At 42.6% G+C, this 27,780-nt stretch overlaps 1 protein-coding gene across 6 annotated transcripts in view; it reads left to right on the top strand.

Annotated features, from left to right (window-relative positions):
• CTNND2 (catenin delta 2) overlaps positions 1–27,780 on the top strand; it is a 947,506-nt gene that overhangs the window by 882,093 nt on the left and 37,633 nt on the right. For all 6 annotated transcript variants that reach the window (XM_004274484.4, XM_033436579.2, XM_033436580.2 and 3 more), the window contains 2 exons: positions 5,202–5,412; positions 15,432–15,516. In XM_004274484.4, coding sequence (XP_004274532.1) covers positions 5,202–5,412; positions 15,432–15,516 — 296 coding nt within the window. The remainder of the gene's footprint in view (positions 1–5,201; positions 5,413–15,431; positions 15,517–27,780) is intronic.

Here is a 27,780-nt window from a genome sequence, read left to right on the forward strand (position 1 = left end):
AAAAATTATTAGTCTAAAAGCTAGTATTATTGTACCTTTGGCTTACAACTCCATGTTTTGTTTTCTACGTACTTTAAGAAAGTGATGCGTTAAAAAAGTTACCATTTTATGTTTTTGGACACAACATATAGAGATGTAGTTTTGTGATATCCATAATTGAAAGGGTTGGGGCTGGAACTATAAACGAGCAGAGTTTCTGTACATTATTGAAGTTAAACTGGTATAAATTTAAATTGGAGTGTTATAACTTTAGGACATTAAATGTGATCCACATGGTAACCACAAGTAGAATAGTTACAGAATATACACAAAAGGAAATGAGGAGGTTAAAACATTTCACTGCAAACAGAATCAAACACAAAGGAGAGAGTAATGTAAGAAATAAGGGACCAGAAAAGCTACAAGGCATGTAGAAAACAAATAGCAAAATAACACAAGTTAAGTCCCTTCTTACAATAATTATTTTAAATATAGAGGGGTTAAACTCTCCAATCGAAAGTTAGAGATTGGCAGAATGGAAAGAAAGAAAAAAAAAAAAAGATCCAACTATATGCTATCTACAAGAGACTCACTTTAGATCCAAAGACACATAAATCAAAAGAGAAAGGATATTTGTACACCTCTGTTCATAGTAGCATCGTTCACAATAACTGAAATAAGGAAGCAACCCAAGTGTCCACCAACAGATGAATGGATAAGCAGAATGTGGTATATGCATACAGGGGAGTATTATCCAGACTTTAAAAAAAAAAAAAAGGGATAGTCTGATATATTCTACAATATGAATGAAGCTTGAAGACATTATTGCTGAGCAAAATAAAGACACACTGTATGGTTCCACTTATATAAGATACTTAAGAGTTGTCAGAATCATAGAGATGGAAAGTAGCACGTTGGTTGTTACTGGATGGGGGTGGAGAGTTATTGTCTAATGGTTTAATAGAGTTTAATAGAATTGTAGTTTTGCAAGACGAAAAGAGTTCTGGAGATACGTGGTGGTGACGGTTGCACAACAATATGAATTTAATCAATATCACTGAACTGTACACTTAAAAGTAGATAAGATGATACATTTTTATTATGTGTATTTTGCCACCATAAAAGATGGAAGAAAAAAAATTAGTTTAGAGCAACTCAGCAAAAACTCACAGGTCAGTTTTAGCATCTCCAGAAACAGGGAAGCCAAAGATGCACTAAGACCTCAGAGACAAAGGAGTTGTTATATTCCTGATCCAGGGCTGTTCTCGGCTGACATTTTTTTTTTAACCTCTTTCCTCTAACGTTGGTTTGAGAGATTTGAGTTTACCATAGTGCATCACAAAGACCAGCTATACAGAGGACCATATGAACGATCCAGAGTGATATACAATCGGTTTAGGAAAGGACTCAAGATCACAGGTGGTTAGCCCATAAAACCACTCACTACTCAATACTGCCCCCACCAGTGGAGAAACCAAGGGGTAGTGCGCAAATCAATACCAGGAATAGGCTGAGTGCTGAAATAGAAACAGAAACAGGCACAGTCAGCGAGAGCAAAGCTCTGTTACCTCATCGTGAAATTCCTACCAGGTCTTCTGTGTACAGGAGCTCAGCAAGGAGCACCGCTCTAGGGCAACACAGTTTGTTAGGTCCCCTGAGTCCATCCACAAGCCTCCACATGACCACCAACTCTGAACAGAAGACCCCAAAAAGAAACATAAAGAGAAAATAGTTTTTAATTGTAATTGACAAACACGCCTGCCCACACACAGGGCAGGAAGGGTAGCAAAGTTACAAGGTTACAGTTAGTCTGTCACTGATAGGAACAGTAGGTTTTTTTTTACACAATTGTCATATGTCCAGTAGTCATCTCACATCAGTATTACACATGTCAAAGATAAAGTTGTTTTCATGAGAGACTAAGTAACTTCAAAGAAATGGCCCGAGGATTCATTTCTGTTGAGAATTTGAGCAAGACAGAGTGACCTTTAGTTGGTGGTGGTGGTGGAGTTGTTTTTGTTTTGTTTTCATCTCAGGGAGCATCTGTCTGAATCTCGGAGCAACATGCTTTTCTTTTGTAACATGTGATGCCAGTGAGTGTGGATAATGGAAAGCACCTTGGTTCCCAATGGTGGCAAGGTATTCACTTTGTTTTCCCAAATCTAAGTGTCTTTTGAACCTGATGACCAGTTTGTCTCTCCCATATGACGTTTACTAGTTGTGCATGTTTTTCTTTTTTTTTTTTTTTTGGCCGTACCGTGCGGCTTGTAGGATGTAAGTTCCCTGATCAGGGATTGAACCCGGGCCCCGGCAGTGAAAGCACCGAGTCCTAACCGCTGGACCACCAGGGAATTGCTGAGCATGTTTTCTTTTGTGTGGAAAAATAAAATAGAAATCCAACTTGTCCATTATTATTAAGTTTCTGAATTCACTTGGTTTCCGCTACCCACCTCATTATCCCCGCTAGAAATTTCTGAATCCTCTTCCCCTGCGTTACCACCACAGTTTCACTGGGCTCGAAGCCTTGTCTGAGGACTCTCCATCATGGCTGCTCTTCTTTTCCTGATCCCCTCAGGGCCAGGTCTTTGTAGTCACAAGTTCCTTGCTCTTGTCCTGAAATATTAGTCACCTGCTAGGTGGTATGATCAGTATGAGTCGCTCTGTGATGTTAGGCTGTGTCATATTATTTACTTATTTTTAACCGAAGTTAAATGCAGAGGGAGGGGGAGGGGTCTTCAGTCTGCAGTGGTTGGCGGCACCCGTTCTAAGACAGGAAGCTCCTCTGTTTCCTGGCAGGCCTGTACACTTATGCTCTCTTCCTCTGCACCCTCATAGCCTCCCAAAGCACTGCTGAGCCCCAGGTGCTCTTGATGTCCCTGTGCCCATACATATATGGCAGTGACTCCTGCCGTTTTCCACACTGGGGAGCACATTCAAAATGACAGTATTCGTCCAGCACACTGGGGCAAGTCGAAGAGGCTGCTCTGGGGAACGCGGTGGCTCCTGCCCCTTGAACATCATGGGAACACCTTGCTTCTCATTCAGGGCTCACGGGTTGGGAAGCTGTGTAAGATGAAACCACACTTTCAAGTCTGTTGTAATTTTTAAATTTTTATTTATTTATTTATGGCTGTGTTGGGTCTTCGTTTCTGTGCGAGGGCTTTCTCTAGTTGCGGCAAATGGGGGCCACTCTTCATCGCGGTGCACGGGCCTCTCGCTATCGCGGCCTCTCTTGTTGCGGAGCGTAGGCTTCAGACGCGCAGGCTCAGTAGTTGTGGCTCACGGGCCTAGTTGCTCCGCGGCATGTGAGATCTTCCCAGACCAGGGCTCGAACCCGTGTCCCCTGCATTGGCAGGCAGATTGTCAACCACTGCGCCACCAGGGAAACCTGTAATTTTTTAAATGATGATAACAAAAACTAAAAAAAAAAAATGCTCTAGCCTAATCCTCTCCCTCTCCTCATTTTTGCTTTCAATGTTGATGATGTGCAAGGCCACACAACCAGTCTTCTGTGCTCATTCAGGAGTGGGGATGCCCCTGTATGCACAAAGATTGAGAGAGTTTGCTGCTTCCTTCCTCCATCACTTCCCTGATAAAAAATGCGCCCATCTTCTCACTTCTGTGAATTCAAGTTGGTCTGACAGTGGTTTGTGCGGGGTTAATGATAAAGTCGCCAGCCTGCTGAGCTCAACTAAACTCGTAGCCCGAGCTGAGTGTGATTTAATGATGAGTAGGTAAAGCCAGGTGCTCAGAGGACTATCGTGTACAGAGGATCTTCTCCAACCTGTTTTAAGTGCTGTCATTGGAAAATAAATATGCTACATTTGGGGGTTTTCAGGCAAACCATTTTTGTCAGACACTTCTCAGCTGTCGTCAAGTGAATGAAGACACTTTCCTATTTTGGTAATTTAGACATCAGCATTTTTTTTTTCATCCAAGCTAAAATAAGCCACCTAAACATAGGATAAAAGCAGATACCAAAATTACGAAGTCTTATGTTTTATTTATTACTGCCCGGAATTAAGATGTCATTGCCTCCTTCCATGGTTCCATTTCCTGCCCCCCAAGCACCACGTGCCAGAGAATTAAACAGCAAAAGAAGTTATCCTTTAGAGACCTATGAGGAGGAAAAATATTTAAATGGCTTTTAGGAGCTGCCTAAATATGTCTAATTGGGGGATGGGAGACAAGACAGGAATTTAACTTTGGACACATGCCAATTCCACCTGAAAAATTTAGGAACAGGCAACTTTGCTGCAGGCATTCCTTTACTTAGTTCCAGAAGGAAATTAATGGAACAGAACTGGAAGCTGCAGGTGGGATGAATTAATTGTCTTGCAGGGTTATTGGTAATGCCTAAATGGCTTTGTAAACTGAAAGTATTCCATAAAGATGTCATTATAAGTATCTCTATCATGGGGAGTAGCATGATTAATAATGATAAAGTGAATTAAGGAAGCAAAGTTGCATTTTATCTTATTTTTTCCACGGGAAGTAAAACATGTCAAATTAGTAAATGTTATATGGTAGAACCATTCAATAAAATCCCATCAGAGAGACAGATCGATCATCCAGTTACCCTAGTTCAAAGGACACCTAGTTTTATGTATTGTTTGTAAAGTTTCTCTCCCCACTTTAAATGTTTCTCTTTGCTTTATAGGGACCAGAATGCAGATGTCATATATACATACACTTTTGTGTTTTGACTCTTATTTGTTAAATAATACAAGTCCCAACATAGCTCCCGTCAAGGCATTCTTGAGGTTATGTTAGAATTACCCTATGTTTTCCTGACTTCTGTGAATAGCAAGTAGGAACCCACTGATTGCTAACTTCTACTGAGTCCTGAGTCCAGAGTCATCACTGTGTGTTAAGTGCTTCCCACACATTTCTTCGCAACAGCCTTGTAAGGGAGGTACCATTATTCTTGCTTCGCAATTTAAAAAGCTGAGGCTCAGAGGCATGAAATAACTTGTCCAAAGAGTCAGTCCCACATCCGTCCAGCACCAAAAGTCCGTACATTTGCTGTGAAGAAATACCATATTCTCTGTGTATGTGTCCACGGTTACCCCATAAAGAATAATCAGTGACGGGGAACAGACAACACTGCATTAACGTGGCCTCTTGTGTTCTCTTTTTCACCCCCGTCTGCACCTCTCCCTCCACACTCTTCCTCGGTTTTGACCACATTTCAACTCTTCCCTTCGTTTTCTTTTCCAAAGGCAAATACGCCATGCGAGACCTGGTCCATCGGCTTCCAGGCGGGAATAACAGCAGCAACGTGGCGAGCAAGGCCATGTCGGACGACACGGTGACAGCCGTGTGCTGCACCCTGCACGAGGTGATCACCAAGAACATGGAGAACGCCAAGGCCTTACGGGACGCCGGCGGCATCGAGAAGTTGGTCGGCATCTCCAAAAGCAAAGGAGACAAGTAAGTCAGACGGTGACTTCCTATCACAGAGAATTGGTATTGGTAGAATCGGTTCTAAGTGTGCCCAGCATCCCCTGGGTATGGGTAACACCACTGAATGTCACTGGGAAGCACTCTGGTCTGATAATCAAGAGAAACAGCAGATGGTTTCCAGTCTTCCAGTTTCCCCCCACACAAGGAAAGCTGATCTTACTAATAATTTTGATTTGATAAATAACTCATGACTTGGTGAGTCCTGGGATGTTAGTAAGATAGGCTTGACAATCCAGCGTCCAGTCTAGTGACTAGCAAGTTCCTTCCATACGGAAGAGACGACCCTGATTCATGAAGGTATTTGGTGGCAGCTGTTCCTCTGCGGCTGCAAGTCCAAGTGTTGACGATGGATCCACATCCTTTTGTTCTGTGCCTCTTCAGTTCTGCATAGCAAATCAGGGAGGATGGGGGAGAAAACAGTGTGACAGAGTCAGAGAGAAATCAGCGTCCAACCAGCACCCTCCCTTACCAGCTGTGCCTTTGGGACAAATTATTAAATTTAACAAGTCACTGTGCTCATACTTTCCAATCTAAAACTGAGGGAGGGGCTGTCATAAAATATTTCCTAAAAGAAGTAATAATCAAGTCTTAAAGACTGAATAGAAATTTCCGGGGCAGAGGGGATAGAGGCAGTGAGGAAGGAGGGCTTTTATGCCAATGGAATAAAGAGAGAAAAGGCTCGTGTCAAAGGAGCGGCACCGCCAAACAGGAATGTCCCCAGTTTGATTTAAGAATCGATGGTATCTTACTCTGTGTAACCAAAACATATCTTCCCAAGCCACAGTGTCAGTATATCAGCGAGCTGTCAGTTTTACAAAAACATTCACTCACCTTAATTCAGTTTTGCCTCCTGGAAGTCCCTCAATGTGATCAAGTAAGATTAAAAGGGTAAACCTTTTGTTATCAAGGGCCTACTTCTTGACTTTGCATTCCTGGCCACACCCCTCCATTCCTTTATATCTAAATGCTGAATAATTTTTCTCCTGTTGTTAAAGGCTGTGAAGGATGCACTTTGAGACTTTTTGGAAATTCTCTCATTTAATTCAAGATATTATCATTGCATAATAAGTGAAGTTTCAGGGCTTCTGTTTAAGCACCCTGAGACCTCCAGATAGGTTCAATGACCAATTCAGGATTAGGATTTGAATACTTTCCTATATCAAATACAGAGAAGCCCCTCTGGGCTCGTGTAATAATTGTGCAATGTAGATGGATGGCTTGAATTATATCTTATAATACTTACAGTAAAATGCTCTTCTACATAGGCAGGAAGCCACGTGGTTTTCTTTTTTATATAGCTTCAGTAGACCTTTGGAATCTCTAATTGAAATGCTTACCTGTTTTGAGCATTAAGAACTTAATATGTTGATGCTTTTCTTAAGCAAACACACATGCTCACACAGTAAAACCATAGTCCACAAAAACTGTCTGATATCTTTGTCTATATTCATGGGACATTCCAAGACGAAAGTGTTTTCTCTGAATCGTAAGACAGTAGAGCTGTGGGAGGTGGTCACATTAATTCCTTCCATCTGTGTGAGCATCCCTACTGGACCTTAAAGAGAAGAGATGCTTTTATCAGTCCTGTGGTCAAAGAAAATTATTTGATGAAACTAATTAAAAACTCATTTGAGGAAACCATCTATGAAACAGTATATATCCACATTGCCCATCCAGAAAATAGTCCTGTTCAGTCTGTTCCCATCTGGATTATTGTTAATGGGAGATTCCTTTCATTACAAATAATCTCAAATCTGTGCTTTAAACTGACTGAAAATTTCTTTATGGGATACTCATTTCATGTCATTGTTTATATTTTTTCCCCAGTGTTAGCAGTCTGGATTTATGAATTTAGTAAGAAGTGTGGAATTGCTTTGAGTCAAGCATCTTCCCAGTTATAACTCTCCTGCTTAGTCAGTCTCATCCACTATTTTATGTGGTTTATCTCTTTTATATTTAGTGACTAATTTGGGGATCAAAACAAGGTTTTTATAACTGGAGATAACCTTGTCAGCCACCTACACTTCAATTTGATTATTACTTCTCACTGCTCTTAAAATGAATCCAGAAGAATTGCTCTGGATCTTACCACTAAACTCACCATTTATCACTCAATTCTGTCATGAGGGTAGGCACTGAGACTCCCATGGCCTTCTAGACGGGTTTGAACAAAATAGAAACACGTTATTGAAAATAGAATTTTTGGAATTGGAGATGATTTAATAATTGGAAAAGGGAGGGATATCAGTTGGCTCTAGTTAAGTTATAAAATGCTTGCAAACTTGCCCTCCTCAAAAAATTATTCAAACTTTTAACTTGAGATCGCATGAGAAAACACAGATGAAAAAACCTATGAGGCTATGATTCTGCCTTTAACATATTTATAGGTTTTATTTCTAGACATACACAAGCTTAAATATGCCGTGATACTAATGAGTCAGCCTGGCACATTGCCAATCACAGTCTGTTTGAACTATATAGCTCACCATGTTTTGCCAATACACTGGAAGAATTATTCTGGAATCCTGCGGCTGGAATGGCCGTGCTGAACACCCACAATGAATGGCATCAACTGAAATTCTCAGCCGCCCCTAATTTGACACCTCTGGTGAAGATCAGACATTGTGTAATCGTTAATGACTCTTACAGGAGTCTTTCATACTTACCATTTTAAGTCTTGATAACTTATTCTTTTCACATCATTTTAAACATGCAATATGGACAAGTCCATCTGTTTCAAAAGTACATTTGTATTTTTTCAGATTTTAACAGTTATGTAGGAAATAGTGTTGAGTGTGTCACTGTATTTTGTCATAAGACAGAAAAGCCATTTAACAGCCTCGACTGTTACTTGTCAGTAAGGAACTCTGTTTGTGGCTGAAGTTATAATCACTTGTCACATAAGAGGTACTCAGTTGTTCAAGTCCTTCAATCAATAGTTATAGTTTTTCAAGTAGACGCTGCATGGGACCAGTCTAGTGGATGAATCAAAATTAAAGTCTAAAAAGAAAGTGATGTTTCTTTGACCTTCATCAGTTTTTTATAACACTGTGATGTATTGGCATTTTAATTGAGAGGTTAAAAGCTGCTATTCATTACGTATTCACAGTCTCTTTCTATTTTGTAACTAAGCAAGGAGTAGAAAAAAATTACACCATCAGAGGAATTTTTGCATACTAAATATGTTTCAACTATATTATCGCTACCTGAATATTATTAATATGTATTTCTCTAGAGTTGCTTGACTTTTGTCATAGATACGTATCTGGCTAGTGGTGATAAACTACAGCAAAAAATAGCATTTAATCTTTGCTCAGCATTGATTATATAAGAATAACATGTGAGGATCATCACAGTTGCAGAGGTTCTCCCCAAGGAGCCTACATCGGGCTCGCCAGCACCAGGAAGACCAGCCCCGAGATGGGAGAGCTGGAGGGACGCCATAGGAGACACAGACTCCGCTCTTAAAGGGCTCACGCAAAATCTCACATACCTCAAAACAGAGCGTGCAGAGGCAGCAGTTTGAAAACAGCCTGGGTCAGACCCCTTGCCGATCTTAGAGAGCCTCTCAGAGAGGCAGGAGGCAACTGAGACTCCCCCGCCCTGGGGACCGAGATGCTAGCAGCAGGCATTTTGGGGAGCTAGTTCTACCATGAGGACACTGGTGCTAGCAAGTGCCTTTAGGAGTCCTCCCTCTAGTCTGTTAGCACCAGAGGCTTACCTGCCCACCAGCCAGTCAGCCCCAGTCCCGGGACCCCCTACATCGAGCAGCCGGCTGTGTCAGGACCCAGCCCTGCCCACCAGCAAGCCAGCAGCCTCCACACAAGGCAGGGCCTGGCAGCCAACTGGACCAGGGGCCAGCCCCCCTACCAGTGCACCCACAGTAGTTGGCCCTACCACAAAAGAAGGACCCACACAGACCACAAAGGGGACACCCCTAGAGCATACATCTCTGTGACCAGAGGAGAGCGTGCTGCTGGGCCCCATGAGACATCTCCTACATAAGACCACTTCTCCAAGATCAGGAAATGTAACAGACCTACTTGATACATAGAAATAAAGACAGAGAATAAAGCAAAGTGACAGAGGAATATGTTGCAAATAAAGGAAAACTAAAACTCCAGAAGAAGAACTAAGTGAAATAGAAATAAACAATCAACTCAATAAAGAGTTCAAGGTAATGATCATAAAGATGCTCAGGAGAAGAATGAGCACAGTGAGAAGTTTAACAGAGAGTTGGAAAATATGAAGAAGAACCAAACAGAACTGAAGAATACAATAACTGAAATAAAAACTACACTAGAAAGAATCAATAGTAGATTAGATGATACAGAGGAATGCATCAGCAGACTGGAAGACAGAGTAGTGGAATTCAACCAAGCTCACCAAATACAAGAGAAATTTTAAATGAGGATAGTTTAAGATACCTTTGGAACAGCATTAAGCATACTAATATTCACATTGTAGGGATCCAGAAGGAGAGAGAGAGAAAGGGGCAGAGAACTTGTTTGAAGGGATAATAGCTGAAAACTTCTCTAACCTGGGAAAGAAAAAAGACACCCAGGTCCAGGAAGTACAGCAAGTCCCAAACAAGATGAACCCAAAGAGGTCCTCACCAAGACACATTGTAATTAAGATGGAAAAAATTAAAGATAAAGAGAGAGTCTTAAAAGCAGCAAGGGAAAAGCAACTGAGTATGTACAAGGGAACTCCCATGAGACTCTCAGCTGACTTTTCCACAGAAACTTTGCGGACCAGAAGAGAGTGACATGATATATTCACAGCAATGAAAGGAAAAAACTGCTACAACCCAGAATACTCTATCCACCAAGATTATCATTCGGATTTGAGTTTTACAGGCAAGAAAAAGCTAAAAGAGTTCAGCACCACTAAACCAGCTTTGCAAGAAATGTTAACGGGACTTCTCTAAGTGAAAAAGAAAAGACCACAAGTAGAAATAAGAAAATTACCGAAGGAAAAATATCATTGATAAATATACAGTAAAGGGCTTCCCTGGTGGTGCAGTGGTTGAGAGTCCGCCTGCCGATGCAGGGGACATGGGTTCATGCCCCGGTCCAGGAAGATCCCACATGCCACGGAGCAACTAGGCCTGTGAGCCATGGCCGCTGAGCCTGCGCTCTGCAATGGGAGGGGCCACAACAGTGAGAGGCCCGCATACCACACACATACACACACACACACACACACACACACACACACACACACACACACACACTATATATATATATATATATATATATATATATATATATACAGTAAAGCTAGTAGATAAACCGCTTATAAAACCAGTAGGAAGGTTAGAAAGCAGAAGTAGTAAAATCATCTATAACCACAATAAGTAGTTAAGGGATATACAAAACAAAAAAGGATACAAAATATGAAGTAAAAAATATTAAATGTGGAGGAGGGAGATCAAGATGGTGGAGTAGGAGGAAACCAAGCCCACCTCCCCCAAAAAAACACATCAAATCATCTTCACATGGAGCAACTCTACTGAAAGCAACCTGGAGACTTGCAGAAAGGCTCTTCTTCAACCAAGTCTGTAAAGAAAGATACACATGGAGTCTGTATCTACAGAGGAAGGGAGGAGTTGTGGTCGGGTCAGGACCTGTGCCCTTAGCAGAGGACACAGAAGAAGAAGGAGATATCATGGCCTTAGGGATCCTCCCTGGGCAGCGAGGGGTTCATATCACACACTGAGCACCCCAGCCCTGGGGTCAGACACCAGGAAGACAAGTTGCCTTACCTGGTTAAAAACCAGTAGGATTTACAGAAGAAGAGAACAAGACTCCTTGTCAACAGCCCATGCACAAACTTGCTTACTCCTGGGAATAGCTCAGAGGAAGCAGATTGAAAACTGTCTGGAGCTCTAGCTGGTTTCCCAAGACCATGCCAGCCCACACTGGGCACCTGCTCCAGCCCCTCTTACTCCAGCACTGCTCTCCACTAGAGCGGAGGCCACCATGACCAAGGAGAGTGTGCACGCTTAGAGAGAACAGAGCCAGCTCAGACTAGACCCTCAGGGCTTCTGCTCCAGCCCCTGATATGGTGGTAACTGCCACTGAGCACAGTAGAGGCCCTGGTTCACACCTGGCTCTGACTCTAACCCCTCCATCTCCAGCCATATCATCCAACAAGGTGGTAGCTGCCAGCACACCCCAGGGGAAGACGTGACCCATGCTCACTTCAGATCCAGCTCTCCCACTACTGTGCCAGCTATCTCTCCATCCACTGGGCACACACGCAGATGGCATAGGGATGCTCCCACACAAGGACACCCCTTCAAGACTGGAAGAGTCAGCTCCTGCACCTAATTTCATAGAGACAGAGAATGTTGAACAAAATGAGAAGACAGAGGAATATGTTTCAAGCAAAAGCACAAGAGAAGACAGTGGAAAACAACCCTAATGAAACAGAGATAAATAGTTTACCAGACAAAGAGTTCAAAGCAAGAGTAATAAGAATGCTAACTGAGCTCGGGAAGAGGCTAGATGAACACAGTGAGAACTTTAACAAGGAGCTAGAAAATATAAAAAAATAACCAGTCAGACAAAGCTGCAGTCATCAAAACAGTATGGTACTGGCAGAAAAACAGACACATAGATCAATGGAACAGAATAGAAAGCCCAGAAATAAAACCCATGCACTTATGGTCAATTAATATATGACAAAGGAGGCAAGAATATATAATGGCAAAAAAAGACAGTCTCTTCAATAAGTGATGCTGGGAAAACTGAACAGCTACATGCAGAAGAATGAAACTAGAACATTCTCTAATACCATAAACAAAAATAAACCCAAAATGGATTAAAGACCTAAATGGAAGACCGGAAATCTGAAACTTCTAGAGGAAAACATAGGCAGGACACTCTTTGACATAAGTCATAGCAATATTTTGAGAGGTCTGTCTCCTCAGGCAAAGGAAACAAAAGCAAAAATAAAAAAAAAGGGACCTAATTAAACTTAAAAGCTCTTGCATAGCAAAGGGAACCATAAACAAAATGAAAAGACAACCTATTGAATTTTCACAAATGATATAACCAACAAGGTGTTAATATCCAGTTGTATATATCCAAGATATATATATATATATCTAACATACAACTCAATATATCAAAAAACAACCCAATTAAAAAATAGGCAGAAGACCTCAATAGGCATTTTTCCAAAGAAGACATACAGATGGCCAACAGGCACATGAAAAGATGCTCAGCATCACTAATCATCAGGGAAATGCAAATCAAAACCACAGTGAGGTATCACCTCACACCTGTCAGAATGGCCGTCATCAAAAGGACAAAAATAACAAGTGTTGGCGAGGATGTGGAGGAAAGGGAACCCTCGTATGTTGTTGGTGGGAATGTAAATTGGTGCAGCCACTATGGAGAACAGCATGGAGGGTCCTCAAAAAATTAAAAATAGAACCACCATATGATCCAGCAATTCAAGTTCTGTATATTTTTCCAAAGAAAACAAAAACACGAATTAGAAAAAAATACATGCACTTCAATGTTCATTACAGCATTATTTACAATAGTCAGTATATGGAAACTGCCTAAGTATCTATCGACAGGTGAATGGATAATGAAGATGTGAGATAGATATATATAGATAGATAGATAGATAGATAGTGAGAGAGACAGAGACAGAGACGACTATTACTTGGCCATAAAAAAGAATAAAATCTTGTAATTTGCAACAATATGGATGGACCTAGAGGGTATTATGCTAAGTGAAATAAGTCAGAGAAAGACAAATACCATATGATTTCACTTGTTTTGGAATCTACAAAACAAAAGAATAAACATAACTAAACAGAAACAGACTCACAGATACAGAGGACAAACAGGTGGTTGCCAGAGAAGAGCAGGATGGTGGGATTGGGGGGGGAGTGAATGAAATAGGTGAGGGAGATTAAAAGATACAAAATTCCAGTTGCAAAATAAATGACTCATAGGGATGAAATATACAGCACAGGGAATATAGTCAATAATATTGTAATAACTTTGTGTAGTGACAGAGTTATCACGGTGTTTATTTTGTAATGTATACAGATATCGGATCACTAGGAACTGACAGAGTGCTGTAGGTCAATTATAATTCAGTTTTTTAAAAAAAGAATAAAGTGTACCTGTGTCTGTATCCATGAAAAGATCTAAAATTCTCTAAATCAAAAGAATTTAATACATTTAGAGCATGATACTAGCATAAATGTGAAATCATTTGGCAACTGTCCATTTCAGTGAAAGAAAACATGTATATTACTTAAATACAGCTTATCTCTCATAGAGAAAAAATCTTGAAATTTATAAGAACTCTGTATTTTTTTCTTTTAAAAGTACATGGTATAACTAAGAGATTTTCAAACACAAGCCAAAGTTGAATTCTAAGTCAGCAATAACAATAGTAAGAGTGACTGTTACTGTTTCCAGTAAGTAAACGGATGAAGAATACTTAAGCGTAGTTGGTCTACATTGCAAACGTGAAGACCCAGGAAAATAGCAGACATTTAATTGATCATGTATTAGCATCCCATCATTTCATTTGCAGGTCCTCACACATCCATTCGCTCTGGCTTTCAAATCCAAGCTCGACCTGATCCCATCTAACCATCTGCTTACTTTGCATTTTAAAAACTATTTTATGTCAAAAGCAGTTTTGATCTCAATTCAGATGTTCTCTTTGAGGGATCTGTAGGCCACTGCACCATGGGTCAGCTTCAGGGGTGGACTTCACCTTGGAGTCCTCATGAGTGGTTATGTCCTGCCCAACTCCAGGAGTCACCACAGAGGCCAGGGGTCGGCCAACTGCAACCCACAAGCCAAATCCCCACCACCACCCGTTCTTGTAAGTAACACTTGATTAGAACACAGCCACCTCCATTCTTTTGTCTATTATTTATGACTCCTCTCATCCTGCAATGGCAGAGTTGAGCAGCTGCGGCCGAGACAATATGGCCCACAAATCACAGAATGTTTATTATTTGACCCTTTACAGCAAAAGTGTGCCAGCCCTTGCGATCAGGCACAGTGTCACAGTAGCCACTCCAGTTGTGCAGCTGTTGTGGACCCAGCCCGTTGGAACAAAGAATCCGCAGGTAGTTAATAGTTGCCCTCACCACTAGTCAAAGTGACTTCCAAGAATTGGATCAAATTTAATCAACATGGATGTATTGACCTAGTGTCTGTTCTGAGATGCAGGTTGGCACTGAACCAAAAGGCGAAATATTTAGCTGTAGTTTCATAGGGATTTCAAAGCCATGACTCGAAAAAAATGATAAGAACCGCTAGTCCAAAGGTTTTCATGACCTTACTTTCTCACTCTGATCCAGAGGACAGAACTTTAATTGCATGAAGGGCTTTGTTTATAGATGCTTATCCACGCTCATCCCTCCATATAAATGTAAGAGAGTATGTGTGCCAGTGTGTGCACACGTCAGCTTCATGCCAGTCACTTGGGCTTGGCATCATCAGCAAACGGCAAACAATTGTCTGTAACCCCTCAGGTATGTAGAGCCAACGCTATACGTGCTCTCACACTTCAGTTGAGAAAGTGAATATCTTTTTTCTCCTTGCTTACTACACAGGTGTTAAACAACACTGCCATTAAAACCCTTTTATCTGGCCTTTCCTAGTCGCTATCCTTCTCTTCTTTCTGTTCCAGTGCTAAATCTGCCTTCTGACTCTTGGGTTTGCATTTGCAATGCACAGCTCTTGGGTTTGCATTTTGAAAATTCTTTGCCCAATTGCAGTGCCTTCCTGTCTCTCCCCTTCATGGGTATGTGGGTGAGAATGAGGCTGGAGACTGGTGACAGCCATCCCTTGTACTGTCCAGTCTGGAAAAAGAAAAGAGCCAGAAAAGCCATGAAGCTTTTATTCTTTTTATTCTTGCTGTTTCCTGACAAGTCAATTTGAAGCCCAGCTGTCCCGCTCACCATCTTGCGTGTCCTGTCTTTTCTTTATCAGACACTCTCCGAAGGTAATCAAGGCCGCATCTCAGGTTCTGAACAGCATGTGGCAGTACCGAGATCTGAGGAGTCTCTACAAAAAGGTAAGGTTTGCTTTACCTTCTTGGCTCGTTAGCTGCACACAGGCCCTGAGCCCAAAGACACCATATCTGGTCCTAACAAGATGTGTCATAGGTATGAAGGGACCTCGTCTGAGAATCTGAGCAATTGAAACACGGCTGAAACAAGAGATCAATGAAGAAGCAAAAGAAAAGGGTCACTAAGTGTCCCCAGAATATACACTAAGATTCATGAACTTTCTGGATTGGACAGACCAATAGCCATAGAGAAAATAAGCTTGTTTTTCTGAGCTTCTGTATTGTGTAATAGACTAAAAAGTAATAATGAACAGAGGGATTTTGCCAAAAAAAAAAAAAAAAGTCAATAAATAATGTAGTAATAGTAGAGAGGAGACAGGAAAAAATGTAAAAAGCAGTTCAGGAGGTTGAGAAGAATTGCAGCCCAGGAACATTGGGTAGAGACCCGACAGCCTGCCCCACGTTCCTAGCCTGAGACCCTGACCTAGTTACTGATCAGGTCGAAGGGCTGATGGTCCTAACGACAGCCGTAGATCGTAGCAAGAGGCTGGGCATTCGTTCAGCAGACTCTCCCCAGGCCGGCTGGAATTTATATCATACATTTCAGAGGAGACTTCATCCCCAAAATGGTTTAAAAATAAACCTTAAGAGAAAAAGGTCACATCTAGAAATTTTAATTCTACACCTCATTCCCAAATGCTGCTGAACAAAAGATGCATACTTTTCTTTTTTGCTTGGGAGGGGAGAGAGTCCTTTAACAACATCTCCCAGAAGTTGTCATCCCAGGATAGATTTGAGTTAACAAATGGGGCAGAGAACACCACTGACAGATTGGCAGGGAGAATAGCCTAGGCATCGATCTCCGTAGGATTTCAGAAAACGTGAGCAGGGCTTCCATCAACAGCGGCCCAGAGCACCTCCTTGCAGCCCCTGGCAGCCTGCATGGAGGGAGAGGGGGAGCTGAAAGTCATTGCCACCTTGGTCCCCAGCCTCCCAGTCTTGGGATCGGGAGGTGGGGTCGCAGCAAGAGACGCACATCAGAGGGGCAAGACCCATCTGGCCAGAGGGAAAATCTGTCATTTTCTAAGCCAGTGGGAAAAAGTAAATATTTAATACTGGTCCTACTAAGTTAGTCTATTTCTAGATTTTCCCGAGGTCTTTCTGTTTCCCGTAAGCATTCATTACTTTGTACTTTAAAGTTTAGCCCATATATTTCAAAATTCTCTTTCAAGATTTTTCTGTTCCTTAAGAGGAAGTATATTTAGGCTGAAACATTGCAAAATTAAGGGTTAGGGGAGTGTTCTGAATTAATTATATCCTTTCCTACGTATCTTGCTGTTCATCGAAAGTGTTTTGGGTTCCATGCTGTTTGAAATGCACATCCCAGCATCCCTACGTGGTTCCTTCCGGGACTCTGCCAGGAGACAAATGAATTCTCTCCCAGGACAGGATCCTTCAGCTAAACAGGCAGCCAGACATGAAGAACACGCTATAAATTAGAAAAGAGCTGGTCGTTCTGAATCGATGGCTCCAGAAGTTCAATGAAATATTACTGCCTCAGATAAACTCCACTCTCCCTCGGATCCCGGACATCTCTTTGCTGAAATGCACCTTCTCATACTTCTTTGCATTGAAGGGAAACGGCTTTTAGAGACTCTACAACTTATTTGTTGAATAGTAGTATGAGTTTTCCATCTTAGTTTTTTTCTGTGTTGGTAGTAGGGTTCAGAAAGTGTAATTGTCTCTCTCTTTACGTGAAAAAAAAAAAAAGAATGTGTTGATGAATTTAATGGAGCTAAAACTCAAGAGCTAAAGAGAGTTTAAAATGTCGTTCATGTGAGGAGACTCAAGAAAGACGGGCTGGAGAAGCTGATGGTGATGTTTTTCATTGATCCAGGATTTTAAAATATTGAGAAAGATCTGGGTTTTTTGGTTTTTTGTTTGTTTTTTTTTTGGTTGCATCGGGTTGCTGTGCACGGGCTTTCTCTAGTTGCGGCAAGCAGGGGCTACTCTTCATTGCGGTGTGCGGGCTTCTCATTGCAGAGCACGGGCTCTAGGTGCACGGGCTTCAGTAGCTGCGGCACGTGGGCTCAGTAGTTGTAGCACCCGGGCTTCAGTAGTTGTGGCTCGCGGGCTCTAGAGCACAGGCTCAGTAGTCATGGCACACAGGCTTAGTTGCTCTGCGGCATGTGGGATCTTCCCAGACCTGGGCTCGAACCTGTGTCCCCTGCATTGGCAGGCTGATTCTTAACCACTGTGCCACCAGGGAAGTCCCAAGAGATGTTCTTAATAACTTCCATATTATGCAGTCGTGATATGGAATGAGGACTTTATGCTCAGTATAAGTGCTGCTAATAGCAAAGCTCAAAATGCACAGAAGCTTTTCTTTTCTGAAAGGTCCTTTGGTGAGAAAACCCAAATTCATTAATCCTTATGAATTGTTTTTAATCAGCAGGACAATAGATTTCCATTTTGTTCTTCATTGACAATTAATATATCATTTAAAAAATGCCTGATCCATGTCTTTTAATTATCCATGCTTCAAATCTATGTATTAAACACCTGGTATAGGCTTAGAAAAGGAAGAATTCCAAAGAAAACATGACACGTAGAGCAGCTACTGTGGATAGAAATGAAATGTGGAACAACAATCGGCAACTACGTTAGATTCAGAGTTATGTACCACAGGTCTACTGGATAAGTTAAGAGAAGGAAAATTATAGAGCAAAATCTTGAATCTGTAGAGTGCGCGTAAGTTAGGAGGTAAGAGGAAAGGGCGTTATGTCTAAGAGGAAAAACATGAGTAGAGACATGGAAATTGAAATAGCAGTGGCATATCTATGAGACAGAATTAAAGGTCCATCTGGCACTGGCTTATTTCCTCCTAGGACCCAAGCACAGAGGCCAGGATCACAATTCATTAGCTCAGCTACTTTATTTTACTCAGAAATCCATTTAATACATCAGAATATTCTTTTGGCCGGGAGTGCTGACCAAATTATTTTGGATTCCTGATACATTGTGAGCCAAAACATTTGCGTTATCCAAATCTTCAACTTCAGTGAGGGCTGGACTTCTGATTTTCTCCCCTAAGGGAAAATAGATAACTGAAGAAGAATGTTATCACTGGCAGGCTAAATAATACATCACGTTTCTGTATTTTTTTTAAACCAATCCTTAAGATTAGATGACCACAGAGAGAACTTTAAAATGTCTTTATCATCTGTACTGTAGTTTTGCAGAGGATGTTTTCTAAAGGAAAAGAAGATGAGCCTTGGAACAGACTTGATAAAGGGATAAAAGAAAAGCAGGAGATCAAAAGTTCTTGACTTTTTTGAACATTGGTACTTTAAAAAAACGAGGTGACTGACATAGTAGACTGATTATGTTTGACTATGGTATGGTCTGTTGGGACAACTCGTTTTCGAAGGAGATAAATTTGCTGGGGGTGTGTATATACAATTATTATAGAAATCATCTCTTACAAACCCTTATATAGTACCTTAATCCTATGTACATCTCCAAAAAATCGTTTTTGGTTAGGACCCAGGCTAAGCCACTCTAACAGAGAGACTCAAAAATACAGAAGCTCCAGCTAAACATGTCTCTCTTTCCCTCTCATGGAACTGTAGCTGGTTAGGCAGGTGGTCCAGGGTCAGCAGGTAACCCTGGGACCCGTCTTGTTACTCTGCCTTGTACCAGGGTGTCATCCTTGCCTGTGTGGACAAAGCTCCCTAGCTTAGCTCTTCCCCTCTCATTCCAGCCCATAGGAAGAGAGAGAGGATGAGTGAAGGCAAGTCATGCTCTTTGAAGCAAGCAGCAAACTCCTGCTCTCCTCCCAGGAGCAAGAACTCAGTCATGTGGCCACGGCCAGGTACCCAGCTGTGGGGGAGGACACGAAAAGTGGGCCGCCGTGATACCTGCTAAAACTTGGTAGCAGGAGGAAAGGGGTTATTTTACTAAAAGAAGAAAGGCAGTATCAGCTCCAGTAGTCATTTGATGTTGTTCAAATATCTTAAATATTCATTGTAATCGCTACCTAATGGGGCATTTTATTCCATTTCAGGGTAACCGTGATTTTTCAGAACTTCTTACATTAAGCAAACATCTCCCTATCTGCAGCATCTGCCCTCCAACTGCATACTAAAAAGTCTAATTTCTCTTCTCTGTGATAGCCTTCCTGTTTTTGAAGTTAACCAACTCTGTACAAGGCCATCCCTTCTCAGTTGTAGGAATAGCAACATTTATTATTATTACAACTGTTGACTGAAAAAAAAAAAGCACAACCTAAAAGTTAAAAGTTATGTTTTATTTGGTGTACAAAACTGAGGACTTAAGCCTGGGACCCAGCATCTCAGGTCACTCTGAGGGACTGCTCCAAAGAAGTAAGAGGGGAAGCCGGGAGACATAGGAGTTTCTGCGACAACGACCAGGTAGTCGGAATATCAAAAGATGCCTGTTAATTAAAGAAAACCAAACATCTCAAGTTAAGGAGCTTAGTGATTTTCTGTGTATGGGAAGATGCAAGAGTCTGGGCTCACTGAGATCATTGCTTTGATGTGCACCTCAGCTCTCTGGGGCCGGTATCCTGTGCTTTCCCATCCTAAGTCTCCTCAGGGGGCACCGTCAGGGGGTAGCTGCAGCGGCTGACTGCTAGACGGGGGGCATCTTGCCTCCATCCTGAGTTCCCTCAGGGCTCACTGTCAGGGCGGCTGTCATGTGATGGCTTGATGGCTGCAGCATCCTTTGCTTCCTGATACGGCAGGCAGTATTTTTCATTCACACAACTCATGCTCAGCTGTAATATATCAACGTTTCCACGACCTTCACCATCGCTATCACTTTTTTCCACGTGCGTGCAAGTTTGTCAGAATCCCTTTCGTAATGTAGCACCCCCAAATGAATATATTCTTCCAAGTTTATTTGCAGGAGAAGAAAGAGAATAATGAGACTATACTTCCCTGGTGCTGGGCACTGAACTTCAACTAATGAAGCCTGGGAGTGTATTAGTTCCTGGAAGGCTCACTGTACTAGCTGGTGAAGTACAAAGAGCACAGGACTTAGAATCAAACAGCCAGAGGTTAAGGGCACACCCCTGCCACTTACCAGCAGCATGACCTTGGGCAAGTTACGTGAGCCTCTCTGCCCATCGGTGCAGCAGCTGACTTTGGGCAGTCCTGTGGCCCACTCAGAGGGACAGGGACGATTCACCGGGCCTCACAGTCAGGGATCGGAGATGCGCTGGTGTTGTTTTGTATCCAGCTATCTGAACCTGGTGGGTGGGCAGGTTCCTGCCATAGAGTCTCCAGAAAAGTAAATAACCTCTAAAAATGGTCTAAAATGGACCTCTGTGATGCCTTCCTTCTGCTTTATGTATCTGAGCCTGGAACTTTCCTCAACCCTTGCATCCGAGAACCTTCACATCTTTTCATGGAGACTGTGGGCATCTCCCCATTGGTCCCATTCCCGTCCCTTGCTTTCCTCATCCATGAGGTAAACGCCATACACCTGCCTGGCCACATCGCTGATGACCTCAAAGGGGACAGTGGTCATCTAAGAGCTTTGTCAGCTGGAGAGTCACATACAAGTGGGAGTTAACTGCTGTGAATCCTAGAACAGTTTTCATGCCGTTTGGCTGACAAATGCTCTTTGCCGTCCTGTCCACAGGCAGCTGGACATTTGGATCCTAGTATTTCATTTTATCATTGTCATCGTTGTTCACCTTCACCTACATTTTCACGATTCCCTTTCTTTGTTCGTCTTCCCTCGTTCCAGCCCCTCGATGCCTAATCCAGTGCCCCTTTCCCACGGTCTTTCTCCTAAGCAGCTGTGCCAGCCAACGATACTAGCAATGTCTGCACAGCCCCAAAGCAAAGGCTCTTGCATGGTGGGGTGTAGGTAAACCAAACTACACACACAGGGTTTTGTAGGAAGCCCAGTAGTGACAATGAAAGTTGTCAGGGGTTTAGAGGTAGCTGGAGCAATTTTATTCCATTTTAGTGCGGAATTTGTGTACGTGGCAGGTCAAGGAGGCTGAAGACATGCTCATTGGATTGAGGGTGGTGCAGAGGGTTGAAATGAGAAGGGGTGAGGTCAGGCCCTGGCTTAGGAAACAGCATGCCGTGTCCGTCCGATGAGAGGCCCTGCTGTGACCCTGTACCTTGATAGTTTGAAAATGTGATAACCAGCGTCACCCTCAGAAAGTCTCCTGACTCCCCGTGACACCATTGTCCCCTGAGTTGCCTCAGGCTCTCTGGTTGTCCCTCCTCCATCCTTTATGGGCTCGTCTTCCTGTTCATTCCCTGAATGTTGGTGTCACTCAGGGCTCTGTGGTTAGATCTTTCTCATCTCGCACACGGCCTCTTGCTGGGTGTCTGGAGCTCTTCCTTGGGTTCAGTTACCAGCCACGTGTAGTGGTCTCCCGCATCTCTTTCTCCAGGCCCGGCCTCTCCATATATCTAGCCATCCGCTAGATGACCTACTCAGATGCCTGCAGCGCCTCACGTGAGCCCACTGTTTCTGGATCCGGCTCCTCTCCCTGAGTTCTCTGGTCACAGCCCTCCACCTGTCACCCTAGCCAGGACCCAGGAACCACCACTGGCTCTTTCCTCTCCTTCACACATCTGCGTCGAACCCACCAGAAAACCCCAGTCTTCTGTCTCCATCCATCTCTCTCCACGGTCATGGCCATGAAAAGCTGCTTCCGTCTTCTGGATTATCAACCCCCATCCTAACTGGCCTCTGCGCCATCTGGCTTCCTCCACTCCTGTCTGTTCTCCAAAGGGCAGCTGGGGTGAACTTCCTAAAAAGCACATCTGATTAAATTACTACTGCATCTCTCAGTGGCTCCCACTGTCCACAGGAAGAAATCCAGACATCTTAGCGCAGCCCATGAGACCTTTCAGGTACAGCCGCAGCCTAGCTCTCCATTTAATCCCTGCTCTGCCTGCACTCCGCCACCAGCTGTACCTAACTTCTGTGCTTCCAGTTCCCTCTCCCTCCTTGTCTCCCACCCTGTGGAGCCTTTCCAAACATCTGTACTCCACCTTCCACCCTACCTGCCTCCCTGAATATTTTTTTTAATATCACCTCCTGTGAAAATCACTTTTCCAACCTCTTCACCACATCTGAATTAAAGATCATTCCATCTGAAATAATTGTAGAGCAAATTAATTTAGATGAATGATAACTGAATCACTTTGCTGTACACTGGAAACGAACACAACATTGTAAATCAACAATACTTCAATAAAAAGAAATAAATTTTCAATTCAAACTTCTAAAGAATGACTTAAGCATCATAAAGAGCATGAACTTAGAGCTAAAATTTGTGCAACATAATGGTGCTATAATATTTAATAACTAGATGAGATTTATTTGTACTTTTATAGAAAAAACAATTTTCCTCCTTGGTTCAGATATTAATTTGGGGAGGATGTGTATTACAAACTTACAAGTCATTTCTTCATAGAAATTGCAGTGAGACTTGCCCCCAACTGTAGCATAATTAATGTCAACTCCTAATGAACGGAATTCTGAATGGATACCTTAAATGTATATTATGCAAAATGAACAAATGCTCCCTGAAAAAGACTGTGTGACTATGTGCTCGAAAACAAGAATGAAGTAAATGAAATAAGTTAAATGAAGCTTGTCTGCATCTTTGGCAAAAATAATGTAGATGGTTTAACTTTAAAAATTGCAGTTTAGGGACTTCCCTGGTGGCACAGTGGTTAAGAATCCACCTGCCAATGCAGGGGACACAGGTTCGAGCCCTGGTCCAGGAAGATCCCATATGCTGCGGAACAACTAAGCCCATGCACCACAACTACTGAGCCTGTGCTCTAGAGCCCACAAGTCACAACTGCTGAGCCCACGTGCCACAACTAATGAAGCCCGCGCACCTAGAGCCCGTGCTGCACAACAAGAGAAGCCACCGCAATGAGAAGCCTGCGCACCGCAATGAAGACCCAACGCAGCCAAAAATAAATAAATAAAATAAATAAATTTATTTTAAAAATTGCAGTTCATACTTACTTTGATTTCTCTGTTTCTGCAACCTTCTAAATTTCCCTTTTGGCTACCAGTGTCCATGAAGGTTGTCAATGCAGCCATCAGCTTAATGACAAGAAAAATTGACGTTTATCTCATTCTCAGCCAGTACAGATCACTGCTGGTCTTCGTGAGACGTTAGGTCCAAGACCACTATAGTGGGGCTTCCTAAACACAAATTCCATTAACAGGCTTTGGTTTTAAAATTGGCGTGGCCCATTTTGCTTTCAAATGTTATTTACATAGCAGTCACTTAAAATGTAAGCTTTCTTATCACTTGAACTCAGACTTGAACAAGATTTAGCGTATGATTCTTCGGCTTTGAATCAAAATCTTCTTTCAATTCTAGTTAAATAGTTCTATGTTACTGTTTAATTATCAGAAATGCAAACAAGATCTTCACATTTGCTCTCAAGTTGGGGCAAAATAACCTCTTATTAAAGAATTACAGCCAGCATGCCTAAATGTTGCACTGGATGGTGGTTAATTCCTACCTGGTCGTGGTTGGCCCCTAGGTCAAGGTGCCAGCCAGAAGGTCCCCTGCCAACTCCCATGACATCTGCCTTATGTAGGACATGTTCCTAGAGTCCCAGGGTGAATATGCCAGCCCAGCACAGCAGCTTTTTGTCCTTCCCCGGCTCCCATCTGCACCTTCAGACAAGCACTGGTCTCTGGGTCTCAATGGGACTCAGCAGGTAAGACCCCTCTGCCCCAGCAAAGACCCTTGGGAACTCCAGACCACCGTAGAAGGTTCTGAGAAAAGCCACAATAGCAACATGGAGTCATCCCAGGCCATCCTGTGCGATACCATGGGAACCCTTCTCAGGGTGACGGATCTACGGGAAGTCGTGGAGCTCCAGGTACAATGAATCTGCTCTGTCCTCTGAGGCACAGACGTGTCCTGAGATGGAGTGAAGAAGTAGCAGGAAGCCTCAGGGCATCACGGTGAGAATGCCTCTGAGCACTGGGTACCAGAAGACGGTGATGTTAACTGAGGGGGCACCACCTCTGTTCTACTGTCTTGCTTCTCCATGGGCTGCTCACCAAGAAAACATGCTGAGCCTTTAAAACAGACCCTGTAAAGTCATCATGGAAAGGGACAGGGCGGTCCCTATTGTCAAGTAGACAATCATCATGGAAAGGGACAGGGCGGTCCCTATTGTCAAGTAGACAATCATCATGGAGAGGGACAGGGTGGTCCCTATGGTCAAGTAGACAGTTTGTCCAGTGTCCAGGCTTATAATGCTGAGGCTCATTATTTTGCTCTACGTATCTCAAAGGCCTTCAGAGAGAACAGCATCTACTCAACCACTCTATGAGTGAATTAAAATCCTTCGTTCATAAATGCAGGGACCAAATCAAAGACAAATCAAAGGTCAGAATCCAACCTCTTGACAATCACCAGGGTTCAAAACCAGACTCATTTTACCCCCACTAATAGTCGTGTCCCCGTGTTTCTACAGTTGTGTTCCTGTAGGGCACCCTATCGCCCTACCCACCACGTGAAACGTTGGGATCTTGCACGATGAGCTTGTCTCAAAGAATGCCCAACCACCTGTGCTTGAAACAGAAAAAGGTGGTGTTTCTACGGATAGCAATATTGTATTCACTATTGCCATTTGGATGAGAGAAACAAAGCATAAAACTAATCTTTAAAGATAGACTCTCAGGCTGCGGGTACCATTCAGCCAGTGAGTAATGAGCTTTGATGGGAGTGGAGTCATGCCCTTCACAGCCTGAATCACGCAGGACTCTCTTTTCTTACTGCCATGGGATTCATTTCATTGGCCCTTGCCACCACTGCACTCACAAAAGAAGAAATCAATAAGTAATTATGGATAGGGAAGGGGGTGCCTGCGGATTTCCTCAAATGTCCAAACTACAGTGGATGAGAGAGTGGACACAGCGCTCCGTGTTGTCTTTCGTTGCTTCCAGGAGACTGACCTCTATACCTAGATGAACCAGTGGTCCTGACCCCTGCGAACTGAAGTCACATTTCATGCTTCACATCCCTCATCACCCTCACCTGCTGGATATTTAAAAATCAATACTGGATTGCAGCGAGAACGAGAAAGATATTTTGAAATACTGTCAAGGAAAAAAACACAACATGATCAAAATTTTGATCTTTAAGCTTTGCAGCAAGAAGAGCAAGAAATACTTTTATACTCGCTTTAGCATGTTGCCATTTTGAAAATTAAGAGATTTTTACTTGGGGAATATCTAAGATGGTGATAGAAAGGTGGTAAATCCTCTATAGAAATAAATTAAACGACTGAATGTAGAGCTGTCATTTTAGCAAGGAAATTGCCTACCAGGAATTTATTAATCTTTCTACTGTGCTGGAAGATTCTTCACCAAGAGATGACTGGAAGGACGTGAAGACTTTTGGCCAGACTCTTAAACAACCTGAGTGCAGTGTCCTCAAGACTCAAAATTGTAGCTCCTTGAGTTCTTTCTTTTCTAAATCACTGTGTGTCAAGCTGGGGTCGGAAACAAAAAGGGTGAGGTTAAACTCAGCTATGACACACATTCGCGTGTTGATTTTTGTATCGACAAATAAGGTCCTCCTTCATGAGGTCCCGTAACCTCTTGGAGACAATTCGCAGACACTAATCATATGATATCTGTCCAAAAACAAAGGCACAAATGGGAACAGAAGCAAAAATCAATTCTGCAAAAGTGGAAATCGATGCACATGGCAGTTTCTAAACAAGAAGTGAGTAGTTAGAGCTGTTGTGGGACTGGACCTACAAGTTGGGGAAAATCCTCGCGAGCGGTGTCCAAGCTGAATGTTTCCTTCCTGCCTCTGCTCTGCCAGGTGGCTTTACTGTAACATTTTAAATCAGAACCTCCGAAAATACCCCAGAGACAAAAGGCAGAGGAAAAGGATTAAATCAGGAACTAGAAAACTCGCTAAGCTTTTTTTTTTTTCTTGGAAGTATAATTGATTTACAATGTCATGTTAGTTTCAGGTGTACAGCAGGGTGATTCACTTATACATATATATACAGTTACATATATATATGTATGTATACATACACGTACATACATATATATGTACGTGTATGTATATTCTTGTTCAGATTCTTTTCCATTATAGGTTATTGCAAGATATTAAATGTAGTTCCCTATGCTCTACAGTAGGACCTTACCTTGTTGTTTATCTCTTTTATATATATTAATGTGTATCTGTTAATCCCAAACTCCTAATTTGTACACCCGCCTTTCCCCTTTGGTAACCGTAGTTTGTTTTCTATGTCTGTGAGTCTATTTCTGTTTTGTAAATAAGTTCATTTGCCTCATGTATTTAAATTCTACATGTAAGTGATATTAAATGATATTTGTCTTTGTCTGACTTACTTCATTTAGTATGATCATCTCTAAGTCCATCCATGTTGCTGCAAATGGCATTATTTCATTCTTTTTTATGGCTGGGTAATATTCCATTGTATGTATGTACCACATCTTCTTTATCCATTCACCTGTTGATGGGAGAGGACAGATCTATCATCTATCATCTATCCTTTAGGTTGCTTCCATGTCTTGGCTACTGTAAACGGTGGTACTGTGAACATTGGGGTGCATATCTCTTTTCAAATTAGAACAGAAACTCACTAAGTTTAATGTAAATCTACCACCATTCTTGTTGTTTACTTTGGGCAGTTCATTCAAATTCACCCCACCTTTTCAGTGGATCCCAGTAGATGGGATAAACTACTCTAAGAGAGCCTTAATTTGACTGGGAAGAAAGAACATGATCAATTTCTTCTCTCTTCCTGCCTCCATCTGCCCCCCCCCCCGCCCTCTCAGAAGCTGTTCCTTCCTATGTCCCCATGCACCCCCCCCATCAGGCTCTGGCAGGGAAGGGGGATGAGCAGAGAGGAGAGAGAGCCCGTCCCATGAGGTTGTAGCCTGGCATTCGTATCCCGCCTATCCCCACATGCTGGCTCCTTCTCTCATGGTGCCAGTAGTGTAGTTTGCTCACCAGTACCAGCCTCCAACTGAGGACTTCTGGCCTAGACCTGGCCGCCTCCAGCTAACTGCTCCGAACTCTCCATCCACCTCAGGCTTCTGCTACTCCACTGCACATAGACCAGAGTGGATACAGATTTTGCGCCCTGTAGCTTAGGTAGTTTGGGTAATCCTGTTTAAGAAGAATATACTTTATGAATATAAAATTTCCTACAGGCCTTGGAGGGGGGTCATGCAGTGGAC

This window comes from Orcinus orca, chromosome 3 (genome assembly GCF_937001465.1).
Source record: "Orcinus orca chromosome 3, mOrcOrc1.1, whole genome shotgun sequence".
Taxonomy (NCBI): Eukaryota; Metazoa; Chordata; class Mammalia; order Artiodactyla; family Delphinidae; genus Orcinus; species Orcinus orca.